Source organism: Haliotis rufescens, unplaced genomic scaffold (genome assembly GCF_023055435.1).
Source record: "Haliotis rufescens isolate VD_foot unplaced genomic scaffold, xgHalRufe1.0.p SCAF_8, whole genome shotgun sequence".
In the NCBI taxonomy this organism is placed as follows: Eukaryota; Metazoa; Mollusca; class Gastropoda; order Lepetellida; family Haliotidae; genus Haliotis; species Haliotis rufescens.
The window spans coordinates 3,734,624-3,757,078 of NW_025964372.1; the positions used below are offsets into that span (position 1 = coordinate 3,734,624).

General features: G+C 40.3%; 2 protein-coding genes and 1 long non-coding RNA gene across 9 annotated transcripts in view; 1 reads left to right on the top strand and 2 right to left on the bottom strand.

The window, feature by feature from the left end:
• Positions 1-16,773, bottom strand: part of LOC124122360 — a 52,709-nt gene extending 35,936 nt beyond the window's left edge. The window contains exon 1 of the mRNA XM_048389263.1: positions 16,617-16,773. The gene's annotated coding sequence lies outside the window, so the exon portion shown is untranslated. The remainder of the gene's footprint in view (positions 1-16,616) is intronic.
• Positions 2,788-22,455, top strand: part of LOC124122361 — a 48,166-nt gene continuing 28,498 nt past the window's right edge. For 2 of the 7 annotated variants that reach the window (XM_046485402.2, XM_046485406.2), the window contains exon 1: positions 2,788-2,924. In XM_046485402.2, the coding sequence (XP_046341358.2) occupies positions 2,818-2,924 (107 nt within the window). In that variant the 5' untranslated portion in view covers positions 2,788-2,817. Of the gene's footprint in view, positions 2,925-7,465; positions 8,006-22,265; positions 22,382-22,455 lie in introns of those variants that run through there. The other 5 variants (XM_046485407.2, XM_046485403.2, XM_046485405.2 and 2 more) reach the window with 5 other exon arrangements.
• Positions 17,970-22,455, bottom strand: part of LOC125376854 — a 29,964-nt gene continuing 25,478 nt past the window's right edge. The window contains exons 2-3 of the long non-coding RNA XR_007219343.1: positions 18,110-18,125; positions 17,970-18,012 (exon numbers count right to left, since the gene is read on the bottom strand). This is a non-coding gene — a long non-coding RNA (uncharacterized LOC125376854). The remainder of the gene's footprint in view (positions 18,013-18,109; positions 18,126-22,455) is intronic.

Below are 22,455 nucleotides of genomic sequence, written 5' to 3' on the forward strand. Positions count from 1 at the left end.
CCTTATAACAAACCCATGCTTGCCGTAAAAGGCGACTAAGCTTGTCGTAAGAGGCGACTTACGAGAAGGGAGGGCAGGCTCGCTGATTTGGTTGATGCATGTCATCGTATCCCAATTCGGTGTATCGATGCTTATGATATGAATCACTGGATTGTCTGGTCCACAATCGATTATTTACAGGCCGCCGTCAAATAGCTGGAATATTACTGAGTGCGGCGTTAAACAAACAAACCTAAGTGCCCGAAACCAATGCATAAAAAATCGTTAATAAAACAACAAAACGGTAAAACTGTTGAAAAGCAGTTTCTATATTTATTTATATTTGCACTTTACTTTTCTTTCGAGTAAATATTATTCGTAAAAGGTCACTGTTAAATATACCTCATACATAATCTATATGTTTTTGTCTGTTTGTTGTTTAACGCCGCACTCCAGCTATATGACGGTGGTCTGTAAATAAGTCTGGAGCACACAATCTAGTGATAAACATCATGAGCATCGATCAACGCAATTGGGACTGTGGCCTTCATTTACTAGAAGTTTTGTTTGTTTGGTTTTTTTTGTGTTTTTTTTTTTTTTTTTTTTCTTTTTTGTTTGGGGGTGGGGGGGAGGGGGGGTATTTGTATATAAGAATTATATTCACTTAAGAAATAATTGCTCAGACCACATTGGCTTCAGTGAGTGAGTGAGTTGGGTTTAACGCCGCTTAACAGCATTCCAGTTACATCACGACGTGTCAGCTTAATGTGGGAGGAAAGCCCGAAGTGATGCATGTCTCAGACGCTTACCACTTCGGTGAAACCACGAGCACGGGTATGGTGCTGACAAACCTAGAAACATAATCGGGGCGAACCCTCTGTAATCGGTTTCTGGCGTGCCCAAGGGACGTAACTCTGCACTGCGAATTGCGGCGCCTTAGACGACTGGGCCCATGTATTTATCATTATAGAATGAGGATATAATACACTGGATCAACGAGGATGGCCAAATGAGACAACCAAATACTTGTTTACAGAATGAGTCTTGAATTATTTGATAAAAGTTTAAACAACAGTAATACAAGTTGTAGTTGCTTCTAATGGTTGCCAAAACATATTCACGTTTCTGACTTATGACATTGTGTAACATTTGAACCGGATCTGCGACAACAGTTTTTACGCAAAAAACACACAGAAACATGTGTGACTCGTGTGCACAAATAACCTGTCAACGCCTCCATTCATATCCGGGTTCCGTAACCATGGTTTCCAAGGTCATGTTTAGACTAGACACGTGTTGAGGAAATATTCTCTGGTTAAACACTACTCCCCTTCATATCAGCCTCGCAGTGTATGGATGACGCACAGAATCACAGATCGGTTGAATATATTATAAAACGTTTGCCGCTATGAAGGGACTAGTATTAGTCTATCCTACTCACATCGATAATTGGTCAGACTCTATAGATAGATAGACAGATAGATAGATAGATAATGGATATATATATAGATAGATAGATAGGTAGATAGATAGATAGATTGTTTTTTAAGTTGTCATGTCTATCTGAGACCCGGTATGGGCAAATCGGTCGATTGGTTGGTTGATTTGTTGTTTTACGCCGCACTCAGCAATATTCCAGCTATATGACGGCGGTCTGTAAATAATCCAGTCTGGACCAGACAATCCAGTGATGGACTTCATGAGCATCGATCCATGCAATTGGGATTCGATGACATGGATCAACCAAGTCACCCGATCCCGTATTTCTTGAAGACTCACCTCAAACAATGTAAGACTATAGTCATTCCAAAAAGACGTTCAATGATGGTACTTGGTGTTACCCTGCCTGGCGATGGGCATTCAGGAGATAAAACGAGAACTGTCCTCTCTCACTGCGATCCCATTTGCCTGGATCGATGCTCATGATATCAATCACTGGGTTGTCTGGTCCAGACTCGATTATTTACAGACCGGGTAACAAGCGCCGACAAAACACGAGTGTCACAGGTGGACCAATTGTAAATACACCCGTAGGGCATAAACAAGGTGAAGTATTTCGTAATCGAGCTATCACCTGTAATGTGACTATTAAAGCAGGACAACTGTGTTCTTCCATTCATTTTTCCACGGGCGTTGTCACAACACATTTTCACCGCTATAACGCGAGTACTGTTACACAGTGTTAACGGCCGTTGGATTCTTCTGGTGTTATTGAACGCAGCGTTATAGCGAGGAGTGGAGGGGGCCGCCATGGAACGGTACAAAAATCCCGTATATGATCCCGTGTATGGTGTGGATCGTCAACAGCGGATATTTGAGCAACCCTCGCTAGGTTCGGTTGGAAGTTCGTTGTCAAGGTGAGACAGGTAGCTTTGAGGTCACAATGACCTGTTTGGCTTATATTTACAGACCGCCGTCATATAGTTAGAATATTGCTGAGTGCGGCGTAAAACAAAACACCAACCAGCCAACCAACCAATACACTAAAACTCTGAACGCGACGTTCCACCCCACTTCACACCACCTCACCTCACAATATTACTGTCTCAAAATCCAAGTGCAAATATTTCGTCGAATTGAGCTCTCTCAGGATTTGACGGAGTGGACCAATTGTAAATACACCCGTAGGGCACAAACAAGGTGAAATATTTCATAATCGAGCTATCACCTGTAATGTGACTATTAAAGCAGGACAACTGTGTTCTTCCATTCATTTTTCCACGGGCGTTGTGGTAACAAACACATTTTCACCGCTATAACGCGAGTACTGTTACACAGTGTTGGATTCTTCTGGTGTTATTGAACGCAGCGTTATAGCGAGGAGTGGAGGGGGCCGCCATGGAACGGTACAAAAATCCCGTATATGATCCCGTGTATGGTGTGGATCGTCAACAGCGGATATTTGAGCGACCCTCGCTAGGTTCGGTTGGAAGTTCGTTGTCAAGGTGGGACAGGTAGCTTTGAGGTCACAATGACCTGTTTGGCTAATATTTACAAACATGTGTCCCATAAGTGTCAATTGCATATATACCCCCGCAACGTAATACATTAGGAATGCATTTGACCTTCACCTTGGCATTGGCATTAACTAGTTGATAGTACATACGGGCCCTTAACCATTTGTTTGAATGTACAAGTGTCTGTTCTTACTATGTAAATAACCGGCATGGGTTGATTCCTACCACGGGGCAAATCTACAGAAGAATACTAAATCAATAGGTCGGGTTTCCCTAAACCGTCTCTGTTTTACATGTATTGGGAAGAAAGTGACTTGAGGTCGATGTCTATTTCATGTAGTCAAACAATGTCACTATCTGCTTAGATACTGGCCTTATAGTGGGGCGGTTAAGGCTAAAATTGTGCACTTTGGGTTAAAAGCACCAAACTTGGCACATTTATACATTGAACCATTCCAAACATTTTTGGATATGGATCCACCGCAGCAGAGCCCCCTGGTGGTAGAAAATCCAAGATGGCCGCCAACATGGCTGAACTCTCTAATGGTATCAATATATACTCAATATATCATACTTATCTGATCCATTTATACATATATCCATACTAATGCATGCGGAATAAATTGCAGCAGACCTGTATATAATTGAAATAGAGTTTGCAGCGCCCCCTGGTGGTAGAAAATCCAAGATGGCCGCCAGCATGGCTGAAATCTCTAATGATATCAATCTGTACTCAACACATCATAGTTATCTGGCCAATTTATACAAATTATCATTGTTATGTATTTAGGAGTAATTACAACAATCCTGTATATAATTCAAATCTGGTATGCAGCGCCCGCTGGTGATGACGAAAATCCAAGATGGCCTCCAATGTGTTTTAGTTTTCAGAAATTGTCTATTTCTACAGCAGATATAGATATCATTTGATATCTTTGAACTAAGGATAAGTTGATAAGTTTTGATATGATGAAACATTTTAAATGACATTGTATCAAATAATATGTATTGTCTATGATCTATTCTCGGCATATTAATTTATAAATGGTCTACTGGGAAAGGTTCCACCCAGTTTATATTAGATCACCCCAAAATCATTCATCTGGGAATGGATTCATATCTTAAAAACAAGAATGTATGTAAAGGTATTATTGACATTATTGCCATGAACCTATGACCTTGACTTACTTCCTACTTAAGTAGGACCAGGAATATCGGTTCAATGTATGTGTTTACGGTTCTATAATTCACTTACAGTGAACTCTTTCCTTCAAAGTATCACATAGCACTGTACAGGCAGGCAACGTTAACCCATGGCTACAAGATTCTGTAGTGTGGGACGTTTGTCAAGCACCTATCCCCAAATATGCATTGGTGCTGTCTCAAAGCTGCCTCTTTGGGTTGAAATGTCTATTGTCTGAGATCTTCATGAACAGAGATTTTGCCTTTCATTGACCTTCCAAATAAACCAGTGAGAACGACAAACCGCTCAAGAATCTGCATTTTGTTGTCAGAGATATCTGCTGATGATGGGAAAGCATTGGTGACTTCAGGAAATACTTGACACGTATCCCAAGCATATGAACCGGTGAAGGCAGGAAATAGTGACAATGTCTTTGAATTCCGTGGGTCTCTAGAAGAAAACTCTCGGCTGTTTCAGTCAATCCAACTGCACCTCCATCTCCTTTCATACGGCTATTGAATTGTTCATGTGTCTGACCTTGTGCCACACAAGAGAATGTCCGTTTAGTCTTTAGTTTAGTGTGTCACGAATTCACCGGAACAATATTCGAGGTACAGCGGTGCTCGTGCTCTACTGTAAGAGGGACATATCTGTGAAACGCAAGCCATTAATATGACAAGTGATGCTGCCAACTTTGGGAAATCTGCTTTTTGAATTGCACCCACCAGGCACAATATACAAAGTTCTTGTTCCAGAACAAGGGGCCAGTAGTGAAATGGGCTGAGCAGCTTACTTCGGTGCACACCAGTTTCTGAAAGGATCGTCTGTGTTCGCTTCTGTTTCCTTATATCGCACATATGTCTGATGTTGTAGTAAGATGGGTACACATGATGAAGGAATCAGCAAATCTGACTGAGGCAAATCTGAATTCCAGCAGCACAAATTGCAGTTTTCCATCTACTTCCTTCGGGACAGTTTCTGAGAATCCTGAAAGCAACTATTTCTATATGCAAATCTACCAAACATGATAAGGAAGTTTATCACATAATTCAGGACAGTTCCACTGGATTGTTTTAGCAATTGTGCATAGTGGTTCATCCAAGGCAAGCACATGCATCTGACCAGGATTCAAATGCTCAATACCCTTTTTTTACCACATTAATTGAATACTGTATCATAGCAACAGAGTGTGCACATTCTAGAACATTGGCATATGGGCAATTGTTTTTGGAGGCTATGTTTGTCTTGTTTTCCCAATACTTCCTTCACGTGATATGACCAGTTTTACTCATGGTCAGGCATTGTGTTAACACTATCTACATCCTGGGGGAATGGTAATTTTGATTGAGGCACATAATTACCCATCTTGCTAAAACAGGATGGGGGTACATTAGTATATACGGTGGGCTGTTTGGAAATGGTTTTCCTTGTTTGTGTGCATTCTTCAGCCAAAAGAACAACATGTGATGTTCCTTCCTCTTCAGCTGTTGGACGCTGCTGCAATAGTGAAATGTTGGTACCATGAAGTGGATATGTTGCTGTTGTAGAGCAGGGATTATGATAGATGTTATCTTTTGAGAATTTTGGTGGGTACACCACACCTTCGTCTTCATAAACACCACAAACTGTGCTATATCTGTTCAAATACACCATATTTTGAAATGTGTCAACAAGATCACGTTTTCTTGTTTAATACCAAGTAACCTGGGACTTGTATTTCTTGGTCTCAGTGGTGTCTTTGTGTTGATGAGCTAGTGCACCAAGATTTCACGCTTTGAAGACAAGATGTTCTGAGATACAGTAAACTATGTTTATAATGAACACGCTTATAACGAACTGGCGGAACTGGTTTTGTGGTCCAAGCCATTTGCTGTATATATGGTGTATATATGTTTATAACGAACTACGGTTACAACGAACTCAAATTAGTGGTCCCTTTGAGTTCGTTATAAGTGTAGTTTACCGTAGTTTTTTTCATACCTGGTCCTACAAATTTCATACTGACTAGAGCTTTCAATGAGGCAGGTACATACTGTTTATGAAAGTCAGAAGGAAATGTTCCTCTGAAAGTTTGTTTCAACCTTAAATCACGTCTGTGGATAAGTGTTGCTCGTTTAGTTAGCCTTAATGATTCAGAATCAAAAAGGCATGTTTCAGTGCTGGTCCAATATTTTTATCACATTCCAAGTTCAGTTACCGAATTTTAACCAAGTTCATGCAATCCAATATATTCCCCAGATCTGCCTTACGGAATACAGATCTTGCTTCAAATGAATGAATTTTAATACCAAAAGCTTATACATTCAGTAAAGCATTACTTGGAATTGTTTTGAAGCCATATTTGATTGAAATGATTGCAATGAGCAAATGATACTGATAGTGTGGACAAACATTTGACATATTTTGAAGATTAAGTCATTTTGGCGGCCATCTTGGATTTTCTTCGCCACCGGTGGACGCTGCATACTAAATTTGAATTATATACAACATTTACTCAATTAATTTTATATAAATGACTAAAATTGACAAAATAATGATGATAAATTGAATATAATTTGACGTCATAAGAGATTTTAACCATTTTGGCGGCCATCTTGGATTTTCTTCCACCAGGTGGCCCTGCTGCGGTGGATCCATATCCAGAAATGTTCGGAATGTTTCAATGTATAAGTGTGCCAAGTTTGGTGTTTTTAACCCAAAGTGGACAATTATGCCTAAAATCCAGCCTTAACCGCCCCACTATTAGACGGGCGTGTTCTGATGATAGTAGGGTTCAGCGCGTAACGAGGTGTACATTATATATGACCTGATAGATTTATCGTAATAAGCTTTGAATTGAAGAAAGTAAAGTTTGTCTCGTTAAGTAATAAAAATAGGAAGACAACCGCATTCATAAACATTATACTGTTGAACCGAAATAACATCTGGAAAGTCATGCAAAATGAAAAAGCACGAATTTTTACAACCATTGGCTCGACATTTCTTGTAGACTCACCTCCATTGTAAGACTATAGTCGTTCCAAAAAGACGTTCAATGATGGTACTTGGTGTTGCCCTGCCTGGCGATGGGCATTCAGGAGATAAAACGAGAACTGTCCTCTCTCACTGTGATCCCATTTGCCTGGATCGATGATAATGATATCAATCACTGGGTTGTCTGGTCCAGACTCGATTATTTACAGACCGCCGTCATATAGTTAGAATATTGCTGAGTGCGGCGTAAAACTAAAAACCAACCAGCCAACCAACCTATACACTATAACTCTGAACGCGACGTTCCACCCCACTTCACATCGCCTCACCTCACAATATTAAAAATCACCTCTCAAAATCCAAGTGCAAATATTTCGTCGAGTTGAGCTCTCTCAGGATTTGACGGAGTGACTTAACCCACAGCTAAGTTTCAACAACGGATTTTTAAATTCCGAGTTTTATGACATACGTGATAAGTTTATAACCCGAGTGACAACAGAGGAATCTATTACCCCTAGAGTCACGGGGTAACAAGCGCCGACAAAACACGAGTGTCACAGGTGGACCAATTGTAAATACACCCGTAGGGCACAAACAAGGTGAAGTATTTCGTAATCGAGCCATCACCTGTGATGTGACTACTAAAGCAGGACAACTGTGTTCTTCCATCCATTTTTCCACGGGCGTTGTGGTAACAACACGTTTTCACCGCTATAACGCGAGTACCGTTACACAGTGTTAACGGCCGTTGGATTCTTCTGGTGTTATTGAACGCAGCGTTATAGTGAGGAATTCAGGGGGCCGCCATGGAACGGTACAACAATCCCGTATATGATCCCGTGTATGGTGTGGATCGTCAACAGCGGATATTTGAGCAACCCTCGGTGTCTACGGTTGGAAGGTCGTTGTCAAGGTGAGACAGGTAGCTTTGAGGTCACAATGACCTGTTGGGCATATATTTACATACATGTGTCCCATAAGTGTCGATTGCATATATACCCCTGGAAGGTAATACATTAGAAATGCATTTGACCTTCACCTTGGCATTGGCATTTCCTAGTTTATAGTACATACAGGCCCTAAACCATTTGTTTGAATGTACAAGTGTCTGTCCTTACTATGTAAATAACCGTCATGGGTTGATTCCTACCACGGGGCAAATCTACAGAAGAATACTAAATCAATAGGTCGGGTTTCCCTAAAGCCGATCTAGATTAAGGGGTTACCATAAGTAGCCACGTTTTCTCTGCCGACTGAATTAATGAAGAAAAAAGCTAGAATAAGCTGTTGTAATAATAATGAAATATTAGAAGAGGTTTGAAGTGGAACGAGGTATTTATTTAGGAATATGTTTATTGCATGTAGCGATGAAGGGAGGGGTTAACATTTCAAAGCTTTTCATTTTAACGGAAAGGGAAAGTGATAGGAATTAAAATCGTCAACATTATGTCACAATATAACATCAAAATAACAATTTCAATTAAATAAATACTTGCGTTCTAGTTCCTACGTTAATATGCATCATAACCAAACTGTCTCTGTGTATTACATGTATAGGGAAGAAAGTGACTTGAGGTCGATGTCTATTTCATGTAGTCAAACAATGTCACTATCTGCTTAGATACTGGCCTTAGAGGGGCGTGTTCTGGTGACCGTGGGGTTCAGCGCGTAACGAGGTGTACATTATATATGACCCGACAGTTTATTCACGACCGACAGGTGAACTGGGATCGATACCTGACCTCATTATCTGTGGCAAACGTTCGACGGTTTAACAGGTGTTTCCATGTGTCATTCAGTTATTAATCCACTGTCGGTGTGAATGACCCTGTTTTTTGTTCTTTTATAATTTTTATATGTTGTTATTGTTGTTATTATTATTATTATCATTATCATCATTATAACAACAACAACAACAATAATAATAGGATTATAACAACAACAACAACAACAATAATAATAGGGTTATAATCCCAAAACCTCAACCTTAACTTACAGCAGCTATCACCCCCACCCATGTCATATATCCCACCGTCTCACAATAAATCATCGGTCAACAAGACAGGAAATCCCCTTAGAAGCCCGTTACAAAACGAGATGTCGCAATCTTGCAGAATCGTTGCAATGGAATTAGGTCAAAGAGACTGGCACAGTCAGTGAACATTGTTCTTATACGTAGAACATGATGTGGCTGTAAGGTAGACTTCACCTTGATCAATGCGTAGAGACACACCCAGCAACGCCCTTTAGAAACCGAGACAAGTTTACACACTGAACACAATAAAATACGGATGCGTCATGGAAACGGCCACATATGTTGCCGCGTTGCATTGACCAATTGCAACATGTTACAGTACTCAACACGAACTGTATTTCACAATACTTTCAATTCCTTAAAGGGAGACTACATTCGACAACATGAACTGTATTTCACAATACTTTACAATTCCTTAAAGGGAGACTACATTCGACAACACGAACTGTATTTCACAATACTTTTCAATTCCTTAAAGGGAGACTACATTCGACAACACGTACTGTATTTCACAATACTTTTCAATTCCTTAAAGGGAGACTACATTCAGCAACACGTACTGTATTTCACAATACTTTACAATTCCTTAAAGGGAGACTACATTCAGCAACACAAACTGTATTTCACATTACTTTACAATTCCTTAAAGGGAGACTACATTCAGCAACACGAACTGTATTTCACAATACTTTACAATTCCTTAAAGGGAGACTACATTCAGCAACACGTACTGTATTTCACATTACTTTACAATTCCTTAAAGGGAGACTACATTCAGCAACACGTACTGTATTTCACATTACTTTACAATTACTTAAAGGGAGTCTACATTCGACAACACGAACTGTATTTCACAATACTTTACAATTCCTTAAAGGGAGTCTACATTCGACAACATGAGCTGTATTTCACAATACTTTACAATTCCTTAAAGGGAGTCTACATTCGACAACATGAGCTGTATTTCACAATACTTTACAATTCCTTAAAGGGAGACTACATTCAGCAACACGTACTGTATTTCACAATACTTTTCAATTCCTTAAAGGGAGACTACATTCGACAACACGTACTGTACTTCACAATACTTTTCAATTCCTTAAAGGGAGACTACATTCAGCAACACGTACTGTATTTCACAATACTTTACAATTCCTTAAAGGGAGACTACATTCAGCAACACGAACTGTATTTCACATTACTTTACAATTCCTTAAAGGGACACTACATTCAGCAACACGAACTGTATTTCACAATACTTTACAATTCCTTAAAGGGAGACTACATTCAGCAACACAAACTGTATTTCACATTACTTTACAATTCCTTAAAGGGAGACTACATTCAGCAACACGTACTGTATTTCACATTACTTTACAATTACTTAAAGGGAGTCTACATTCGACAACACGAACTGTATTTCACAATACTTTACAATTCCTTAAAGGGAGTCTACATTCGACAACATGAGCTGTATTTCACAATACTTTACAATTCCTTAAAGGGAGACTACATTCGACAACACAAACTGTATTTCACATTACTTTACAATTCCTTAAAGGGAGACTACATTCAGCAACACGTACTGTATTTCACATTACTTTACAATTCCGTAAAGTGAGTCTACATTCAGCAACACGTACTGTATTTCACATTACTTTACAATTCCTTAAAGGGAGACTACATTCAGCAACACGAACTGTATTTCACATTACTTTACAATTCCTTAAAGGGAGACTACATTCAGCAACACGAACTGAATTTCACATTACTTTACAATTCCGTAAAGGGAGTCTACATTCAGCAACACGTACTGTATTTCACATTACTTTACAATTCCTTAAAGGGGGACTACATTCAGCAACACGAACTGTATTTCACATTACTTTACAATTCCTTAAAGGGAGACTACATTCGACAACACGTACTGTATTTCACATTACTTTACAATTCCTTAAAGGGAGACTACATTCAGCAACACGTACTGTATTTCACAGTCCTTTCCAATTCCTTAAACGGAGACTACATTCGACAAAACCCGTGTATCGAAATACATTTTGAATAAAATCTTTCAGAATTTGTGATTGCATTGAAACCATGAATATTTGCATTAGCCTGTTAGAGAATCACCTACGAGGAATTGTGGATTGTATGTCCTGAGTGAATGAAGTCCCGAGCCGAGGGACTTTAATCATTATTTTAAGGACAGATTATATGTCGTTCCGAGTGGCGAGTAGGTTATTCCTAATATTACTTTTTATAGGAGTAGACCGAAATGATCTGCTTGTCAGGTTTGTCGACTTGGTTGATGCATGTCATCGTATCCCAATTGCGTGGATCGATGCTCATGGTGTCAATCACTGGATTGTCTGGTCCAGACTCCATTATTTACAGACCGCCGTCATATAGCTAGAATATTGCTAAACAACAACAAACAAACAAACAAACATTTTGTCATGACGTTTACAAGCTTGAGTTCACGACAACGGTTGGAATACGCGCAATGCAATCTAGCATGGCATGGCCTGTTGTAGCCTGTGTAGAATTCCTGATGTTATAAAAGGTGGCATTGTTTGTGAGCACCTCATAATTTTATTCCATAGTGAAGCTTTCTGCAACTTGGGTTTATTTTGGTGCATTTTCAGTTTCTCTTGTGGCGTCATGGAGAATTGGAGCTTGCCTGGATAATTATGTTATCCACAAAATATTTGATTTTTCATATTTTTTACTTAGTTAGAAATAAATTTTATCTTTCCTTGGGCCATTTATGGAGATGATATGATAACTGTCTTTATTCTAATAATTATCGCCTAGTGTGTTTAGCACACCTGGTCAGAAAGGTCATGTGAGCTTGTGTGGTCGCACGTCGCCCGTCATCTTTATTGAAGTTCATCGATCTCTCATGCAAGCTTGCTGGGCTCACCTGAAATTGTTTGGATGTATTACTATAAAGAGGCTCTGGTTTGTTCAAGGCATCAAACATGGAATTTCAATATGGCCCCAGGTTGGCATCTTTGATTAAGAAAGAAATATGAAAAAGGGTGAAATTGGTGAAACTTGGTGGGTGGGATGGTCACCTTGTATAATACCCAGTTTGCTCAAGACATTATGATCAGACATTACGTTGAAATATGGCTGCTAGTATTGGAAAATACAGACAATCATCTTCACTCAGAAACTACTTTACCAATGAGGGAGAAAGTTCACATGCTTAATTCCCATCAAAGATGGCATCTGAATTTGTTCAAGACGATTGAATCTGAGTTACAATATGGCCGCCACGGCAGCCATATTGAAAGATCTATTTAATTTATGGCCAGTGATCAGCCTTTTCTGCTGAAACAGTACTGCTATGATCTTAAATACTCTCACAGTGCTGTTTTGACTCTGTAAACATATGTTCTGAATTGCCACCTTGAAGATGCAGAAGTCATATTTTGTTCAATCATTGGGATTTTAGGGGAGGCAATATTCTGTTTCAGTATTTTGTGGAATAAATTGTGTTCTTAACGGATCGGTCCCGGAAGTGGACTTGCTCGTGTGATGCTGGCCTAGATTCTCCATGTCTACATCCGTATTCTTGGAACTCGGGAAATGTGTTCAAGTTTCTTAGAATATGATCTTCACTCGCGAAACTTCTTCGTGCCGTGACGAGGAGGCACTTATGGCGTTTATTCAACGAGATGGCGTGTACAGTCCAATGGCAGCTTCACCATTTTTAATAGGGAGGGGTCCAAAAAATAAAAATCCACTCTCAGTTAATTGGTAATGTTACTGACTACAACACACCACAATTGGTTTTCATAAGGTGTGTGTGTGTGGGGGGGGGGGAGGGGGGGGGGGGGGGTACGCCTATGCTAGCTGTGCACAGTTCATTGCCAGGTATTCTAAGCACACAGGGCTGTGTGAGTAATGATATCGTATGCGGACTCCTGTCCAGGCCTTGCTTCATATGTATGCAAAATTTCACCATGAATATATTGGACAGTCTGAGAGAAATGCTTTAGTAAGGAACCCTGTCATCGTTCAGCCCGGTGCCTTGGGTATGCGGGATAATTATTCAAAATGCCCCTTGAAGAGACTGGGGCATTTTTTAATACACAACATGGGCGGATACAGAGGGGGGTGCGGGGGTGCGCACCCCCCCCCCCCCCCCCCCCCTTTTTTTATTTCGAAAAAAATCTTTATTTCTGTATAAATTACCACCAAAGACAATAAATAGATCTTAATTGTGCACACCACCCCCCCCCCCCCCCCCCCCCCCCCCCTTTTTAAAAAAAGCTGTATCCGCCCATGCACAAGCATGCGCATCACAGACTAATAAAGCACCACCGGACATTCTATTTTATCAAGATTCATTGTTCAATTGTTTTAACAGGGAAGTAGTCCACGGTGCCCTGACAAACTGACACCATTTCCTTCACGTCGTTCAATGGCTGTATTGACAGGGGGGACAGCCTGTTGCGCATGTTGTTCAGTCAATAAATATACAACTATGTCCGCATGTCACACGAGCTGAAGGAAACGAATCATATGACATCAGTGTTAGATTGTGATTTATACTTGAAAATCAGGCATTATCTGAACAAAAGCTGCAAATCAATTACTATTATTTATACGTGTTCAGGAAAGTGTTTGATCTCAAGCCTTCTTAATTTCATGTAATACTGATTCGTTTCCTTCTCCAAATCGGGTGTTCGGATTATACGGCGTGAGATAATGTATGAGCGAGCAGTACCACCTCGAACACATCCAGCTGAACGAAAAGCGACATACCCTCGAACATTGTTTTGTTCACCTCGAGCATAACGTTGAACAAATACACACAAAACATAAACAATCAACTGCACATGCGTAAGTGATGTTTCAATCTGCGAAACATGATTTATCCAGCATAATAGCTAACTCTAACTCACAACTGACTTGAAGAATTGGAAAGGGTTACATAATCCTAATGTTTGTTTGTTTGTTGTTTAACCCAGATCTACATGGGTAACTACTACCACTACCACTACTACTACTACTACCACTACTAAAATTATTATTATTATTATTATTATTATTATTATTATTATTATTATTATTATTACCGCCTCCGTGGTGTAGTGGATTGTGTGTATACCCGGTGAGCGGAAGATCGGTCGTTCGATCCCCAAACGACTATAAATGATGGTACTTGTTGTTATCCTGCCTGGCGCTCGGCATTTTGGGGATATTTCTGGTGTCCCCCGCCCTGATATTGCTGGAAAATTGCTAAAAGCGGCGTAAAACCTCACTCACTCAATCAATCAATCATTCTCTCTCGTATGGGTTTGATTTCCCACGTGGTGTGAGGCATATTCCTTGTGTCCCCTCTCTGTGATGTCTGCGCTATTGGGGGGGGGGGGGGGGGGGGGGGGGGGGGGGGGGGGGGCACGGGTGGCCCAGTCGCCTAATGTTGGTTCGAATCCTGGTTCGCTCAGACTATGTTTCTAGGTTTGTCAGCACCTACACGTGATCGTGGGTTTTACCAAACAAGGACTGGTCGGCTCAGTCAGTATACTGTGTCTTAGTGGGTTATCCATGCTAAACTGCAGCAAGGTATATCAGTGGGCTAGCGCGCTGTGAACCGGATGAGTACAAATAGACACGAACGTGCATGCTCGTCGCTATAAAATCGAAATTATCTTAAACGCGACGTTAAACTCTCTTGAACCTCGCCTGTTGTTAATGCTGTTGTTACAACACAACTACCAGTATTTTTTATAAATACTCAAATAAGGGTTTTAAGTACATGTATTGGATTAAACTTTTGCAAGTGAATGCAAGTCAATACCCCGTCCAAAGTTATGTTATGCTTAAAGTATTAGATGATAATGATAAAGTCAGTTGGGCATCGTATGTGAGACAAAGATGGTTAAGCAGTGGCTTTGGGTATTTGTGGTTTTCCAAAATGTTGGTGATAAAAACTTCTTTTTTTTTCTGCATTCGAAGACATTTAACCCCTATTCGTTTCCAAACATGGTAAATATGAACCATAGGAGAGTCTTCTACTGTTTATGTATCAATATATCAATATATCATCTCTTCTGCAACGCGAAATATACATTACTGTACACAGAGGCAAACGAATTTCGAATATCACTTCACAACACGCTGGACATGTGACTTAAAACAATATATTTTTCAAATGAACTATGGGCCGTTTTGCTTTTTGTCTAAACATATCCATCCCAGGGAATTCTAGAATTGATATTTTTTTCCAAACTGGAATTTGTTTATAGCTCTCACTTAAGATTATTCTGACATAAAGTTACATTCAATGTAATAATGTAAAATAGGCATTAAATCGTCTGATTCAATCTGCCTTGTTATTGTGGAAATACAAATCACCTCAACCATCACATTATAGTCTGTCTTACAGACCCTGATACAAATATATATCAAATACAGCCCATGCAAGTCTATAATGTTTGGCAAGTCTAGATCACTCTGAAAATGAAGAGAGTCACTGGGCTCCTTTTTATTATATTTTTATTCGAATGACTAAACAACTGGTTTTTTTATGTACGATATGTTCATTTCAGAGACTAGATTTTAGTCTAATGAAGAGAGTCACTGGGCTCCTTTTTATTATATTTTTATTAAGATAACTAAACAACTGTTTTTTTATGTACGATATGTTCATTTCAGAGACTAGATTTTAGTCTAATCACATTAGTGAAATCATATTATTATACTTATGTTATTCTTAATTGGGAGGTTTCCCATTTGGGATTTTTTGCTGACATTTTGGAACTGCAGACTTGGGGCCGAATTCCGGTCTCTGTGCTGGTCTAGACTCGATAAACCGCCCATTGGTAGCACCGACGTCAGTAAAGTGACAGTAACTGTATCTTGAAGTAAAGCGTTGCACTCTTGTATTTACCGTTCCGACTATATTCCACTTGTTATATAAACTGTCATCATGACAACGCCCTCCCCACCCACCCACCCCCTCGAGTCACAGTATCCGTTAGCCAGTCACAGCAACATCAGTAACGACGAAAACACAGCATAGGTACATCCACACAATGAACATCATCAACTGTTAGACGGTCACCGCGTCCATCGTGGGCGATGGAGACGAATGCAGTCTATAAACACACCATCCACTGTAAACGGATTTCATCTATTTGCTTGAGAAGTTTCAGGCTCCGAGTATGTTATATATATACCTATGTCGTCATTTAGAAGTTACAAAGTTCACTTAGAATGTACGAACAACTTTCTCAACTTAATCACAGGATCATGTTATTGATAATAAACAAACTCGCAGACGAGGCCGAAGGCTGCGAGTTTTCCTCGACTGCGAGTTTTGTTTGTTATTTTTTGTTACATGGTCTTGTGATTTAATACAGGCTGGTGTTGCGCAAGTTCGGTATCGGAAAACGCCGAGTATTTCACTGACGAATTCAGTTAACACATTTGCAAGTCACCCGCGCGAGTCTTCCTACAGGGGTTTACTTACCTCAACAGCACCACGCTGACAGTACAATGGTCCTCCTTTTATGAACGCACAGCTTCGTCATGACTATGTTTTGTCAGCGCTACAATGAAACGGGTCACCAAACACAGACAGACCTGCTGAACAAGCCACACTCGGCAGTGTGTGCACAGTCCGCGGTCCTGTGACGAGGGGGCTTAAATTTACTTCCTGGTTCGATAGACTTTGTACAAGTCTCCGAATAAAATCACTGCAGTTTAAATTTGCGATAACGAAAGTGTTGTTTTTGTGTGTGTTAATCTTCCTTCATTTGGTGTGATGTTTATATAGTGATTATAACATTAGATCATATTCCGCATGTGTTTGTTTGTTTGTTTGTTTGTTTGTTTGCTGTATAAGGCTGCAGAGGAAACCCGGGACCCTGTAATATGAAACTGTGTGATGTGCATGAATGTGTGTCGATAAGTTAAATTAAAGCAACAAGCTTGACTATTTCCAGAATTTTTATTAATCTGCTCAAAGCAGAGTTCGTTGTACGATTCCGACTAAATCATAAGCATGTGTTTATGAATCAGTACCAAATAGTTATGATACCAAATGTTCGCGAAAAGGTGAGCATATACTGCCCCACCGGTGGCACCATCACAAACACATGCAAAGGCAAATCAATTGTTCACCTAACGCCCGTTGTTGGCCACTGACATTTTCTACAAATACAATCGCAACAGTTTCTAACGCCACATAACACACTAAAGTAGTCGCTATACCTACGGGGGCTGATATTTTGTATCGAGGTCAGATATTTTTTTCAGTACAGATACAAAACCAGATATATTTTTTGGTTTTAAACCATAAGCCTGATTTTTACAGAATTTCCACATTCTGTTATCTAAGTGATTCTCCGGGCGAGAAAGGCATGTTCGTTGGTTTCACGTAAGTGGTAAACGTCTAAGACCAGCATCACTTCGGGCTTTGCTCCCACATCAAGCAGACACTGCGAGATATACCGTTCAAACGACGTTACACACGCTCACTGAAAAGATGTAACGGGTCCCGGTTTATCCGAGTTCCTCTCTGTATCGAGCTACCCTTCAACCAAACTAGAAAGGTTTATCGTAATATTTCAATTATTATCATTATCATGACACAGATACATGATGATGTACATGCAAATCGATTTATTTGTACGATACAGTTTAATTTTGAAGCTACTTTACTACCAAACCCCTCACTGTATATAAACTGAAAAGGGTCCTTTCTCTGGTATGGGGGTGGTCGGGTAGTCTAGTGGTTAAAGCGTTCGCTGGTCACGCCTAAAAGCAACCCGGGTTCGATTCCCGACATGGTACAATGTGTGAAGTCCATTTCTGGTGTCCCCCGCCGTGATATTGCTGGAATATTGCTAAAAGCGGCGTAAAACCTCACTCACTCACTCAATCACTCAATCAGTCAATCAATCTCTGGTATGGGTTTGATTTCCCACGTGGTACACAAAGTGTGAGGCATATTAAATCAACCATACTCACTCACTCACTCACTCACATCCACAGCCTCTACCGCACTGTATTAACTGTTAGTTAATGGTATATTTTATTAAACTGTTAAAGAATCTCTATCAGTCATTGCATGAATTCCGAGAATAAAATTATATGTAGAATCAAAATATACTTCAGCAGAAGGCTGTCATACGCACAATCACCTTCCTCCCACTGACATGAAATGACATGTCAACCGTGTCAGAGGGTTAACAGCTTCTGTTAGTGTCAGGGTTTTCGGGGGAATCCCCAACTATGTCAATTTCTGGTGCCCCGTCGTGATATTGCTGGTTTTTGCAAAAAGTGGCGTAAAACCTCACTCACTCACTGGTATGGGTTTGATTTCCCACGTGTTACAATGTATGAGGTCTATTCCTTGTGTCCCCTCTTTGGGATGGCTGAGCTATTGCACCCACCGGGGGCACGGGTGGCCCAGTCGCCTAATGCGCCGCACTTCTCTGTGCAGAAACATATTATCGTGGGTTCGAATCCAGGTTCGCTCCGACTATGTTTCAAGGTTTATCAGCACCTACACGTGATCATGGGTTTCACCAAAGTGGTAAACGTCTGTGTCCTGCATCACTTCGGGCTTTCCTTTCACACTGACACGAAATGACATGTTAAACTGTCATGCTTGACCTAACTGCTTCTGTTAGTGTCAGGGTTTTCGGGGGAATTCGGGGGATCCCCGACTATGTCAGTCAAACACCTTTTTCACAACACTTTGTCAGTAGGTGGTTGCACGCCCCTTACCTGTCACGTCAGGGCCTGTCAGTTCAAAGTGTGTGTGTGTGTGTGGGGGGGGGGGGGGGACCGCCTATGATTGTGGGTTCGAATCACGGTTTGTCAGCAGCATACTCGTGGGTTTCACCGAAGTGGTAAACGTCTAAGACCCGTATCGCTTCGGGCTTTCCTCCCACATTAAGCTGACACGCCGTGATTGATATAACTGGCATGACGCGGCAGGGGATGGAACCCCGGACCTTCCGCCCTCCGGGGGACGCTCTACCACTAGACCGCGGAGGCGGTCTCAACGTGGGGGGAAATCCGAAAGCGACTTTCTACCATCCTGGTAACTCCACGAACATCGTGTCATAGTGTTAACAAATCGAGCGTCATCATCGAGATACCCTCGTACCCTGAATTAAAAATAAGTTCAAAGTAAACAATAATTTTATGAACATTCGTGTGTGACGGGAGTGCTATAGTGTCCATGTGGTGTATTTTCGTAAAGAGAAGAATTGTCAGATATTTGAACAATTACCATAAGTGTCATAAAAAAGTTTTCAAACTTTCTGATTTGTCAATTCTATTGAGCAAGTAAGGCACCTGTATCACTCTCTCTGTGTGGGCATCCATTGTCTTTGCTACTTTCCGTAATCTCGACAGATGGAATATACATGCTTGTCGTAAGAGGCGCCTAACGGGATCGGGTGGTCACGCTCGCTGACTTGGTTGATGCATGCTATCGTATCCCAATTGCGTGGGTCGATGCTCATGATGTCAAACTCTGGATTGTCTGGTCCAGACACGATTATTTACAGACCGCCGTCATATAGCTGAATGTGCGTTAAACAACAAACAAACAAACATTTTTTACATTGTCTGTAATTACTTATACGTCCGCCTTGTTGGATAAAGAACAAAACCTTTACGGCATATTAAATATTTTTTACCCTGTTACTTGTACTCATTTTTGTTTGTTTTTATTTTGCTGTGAGTTCTTTTTATTTGTACGCCAGTTGATATTCTCACGATCTTACCAAACTGAGAAAGACATGTTTTATTGACTGCACTGTACTTTTATACTCCCGGACGTCTGATGAAACCTCCCGGACGTTTCCGGACGTCAGATGAAACCTCCCGGACGTTTTCGGACGTTTCCGGACGTTTCCGGACGTCTGATGAAACCTCCCGGACGTTTCCGGACGCACCCGGATATTCTCACGATCTTACCAAACTGAGAAAGACATGTTTTATTGACTGCATTGTATTTTTAAACTCCCGGACGTCTGATATAACCTCCCGGACGTTTCCGGACGCACCCGGATATTCTCACGATCTTATCAAACTGAGAAAGACATGTTTTATTGACTGCACTGTATTTTAAAACTCCCAGACGTCTGATGAAACCTCCCGGATGTCAAATAGCAGGGCTTAATAAATTTGGTAGGTTGTAATTATGATATCTGCGTTTTGTTTTCCTTCATTTGCTGTAGCACTGGACAGATTCATTACTGTTCCTCTACGTCTTGGTTGGGAAATTCTTCGATGCGTGATAGTCGTTTTCACAAGTCTTTTCCTTTATAAGCGTGTATATATTACAGTCAATTTGTAGAATGTGATTCTCTCAGGCAATTTATAAAATGTGTAAATATTTCAGTCATTTTGACTGAAAAATCTGCCCATTTCTTTAACAGATTGACTAAAACTGATTAAGACGATCAAAAAGGCCTATAAACATCACAACAGATTATTATGTAGGATTAGAAGCCAAACAATATAGAATATACTTTTCATCGTTACATTTCAGTCTCTTGGTGATGATATTAAACATAATAAATGTTTGGAATTCGTTATCATAATAATACAGATGGACATATTTTCCAGTCAATTTGTAAAATAACTGAATATTCAGGCTTTTAATGAATTTCCTAAGTGAAAATTTTGCACATTTTGGCTGTAATAAATATAAACACGATCAAATAAGCAATGCTCAGGAGAAATATTTATTTTGTGTTGCAAGTCTAAATAGTGTAAACGAAAATCGCACAATTACCAAGCAAGTGACTTATCAAAAGTTCGTCACCATTACCGATGCTACCCACAAAGATACCTACATTTCCTTATAATTTCCAAAACTGTATTTCATTTTGTTGATAGATGTGACCATACGCCCTTATACATGTTATACTATCAATAAAAGTGACACATGCGCTTACGAATTGCGCAGCACAGGTTGCGAACTAGTCTATAGGTTTCTGCTATATCATCCGGGTACTCACGGGAAAAAACAATAACAAAGGCAACAACCAGTCCCGGGGAATTTCTTTAGATCAGTGCCCCTTTAAATGTGGTATCCGTGGCTTTCGCTTATAGAGGATCCTCTCCGTTTTAAATTAACCATTTTGCTTTTTCAAGATTTATTTCTTGATCATGTCAAAAGTGGGAGGAAGATGATTGCCTCCGAAAATGAAATCTCTTCATTTCGCCAACCTTAGTAAACTGAGTTTTAGCGGAGTATCATTCATAAACTTATTCTATTTTTATATTTTTTTCTTACAAATAGTCAAGTTGTGTCATTAAACAATGTCCGTACATTGAAGTGAATGAGTAGTTTTTTATAACTTGAAGGTATACCGTTGATACCGAATGCCCGTCATCTTCGACATTCTGAAAGCATATGTCCTAGTTACTTCGCGATCACTTCTATCGTTCTTAATGGACCTCCATGCTGAAATATTGGGACAACAGTGAAACACAGGTCATTATTGTCAAGGTATGAACGTTATCGAGAAGAACAAGGTAAAAGCCCGGGGATTTTCCACTCTCCTACCCAGAGTTCCATGCGGCCGGCAGCCAGCAAGCATAGTACCTCTGCCACAGGCCAGCGCCATGTGACGATTCGTCACATCTTTCACAGTCCATTCAAGATATTGCATATGCTTTTCATTCGTTTCATGTTTGACAAGTCTACACATTTTCATAAACAAATTTTAAAGAATGGTTAACTTTCATTGAGAAAGTATGCTAATACGTAAAAATCTACTTGTTTTTGCGTAGTTATCCTATGTTTACATTGGTTGTAGGGCTCCACGTGCTGTCATCGAAGGCAAACGGAGAGCTAGCAACACGGTCACTTTGATGCATAAATATATATTGTCATGCAACTCACTGTCGCAGTTGTAGTAGCATATCTATATAGTTATGCAAAACAATATGTAAAGCGCCCCCAAATACTTGCATTAGTCTGTTCTATACTGATTTCTGAAAAAAACGCGTTTGTTTACAAACAAGACAAAAGTCAGGTCACGTGATATGCAAATTAGCCTGTGGCAGTGGCGTTATGCTGAGTCACCACTGCGACGGAGTGTGGGGATTTTATTCACACTTCTATTTCTCGAACTATTTTTCAAAGGGAGGTCACTCTAATCATCTGAGGTCAGACGCATAAACATCCAAAATGGCGACGTCTTGGTATCCACCTCTACCAACAGGATGGGAAGCTCGTTGGGATCCGAACCAGAGAGCATAGTACGTTGTCGCACGTTGAATTCCTTGCTTCATAGTCCTATTTAATTTATCTATATGGTCATAGGTTGTTTGCA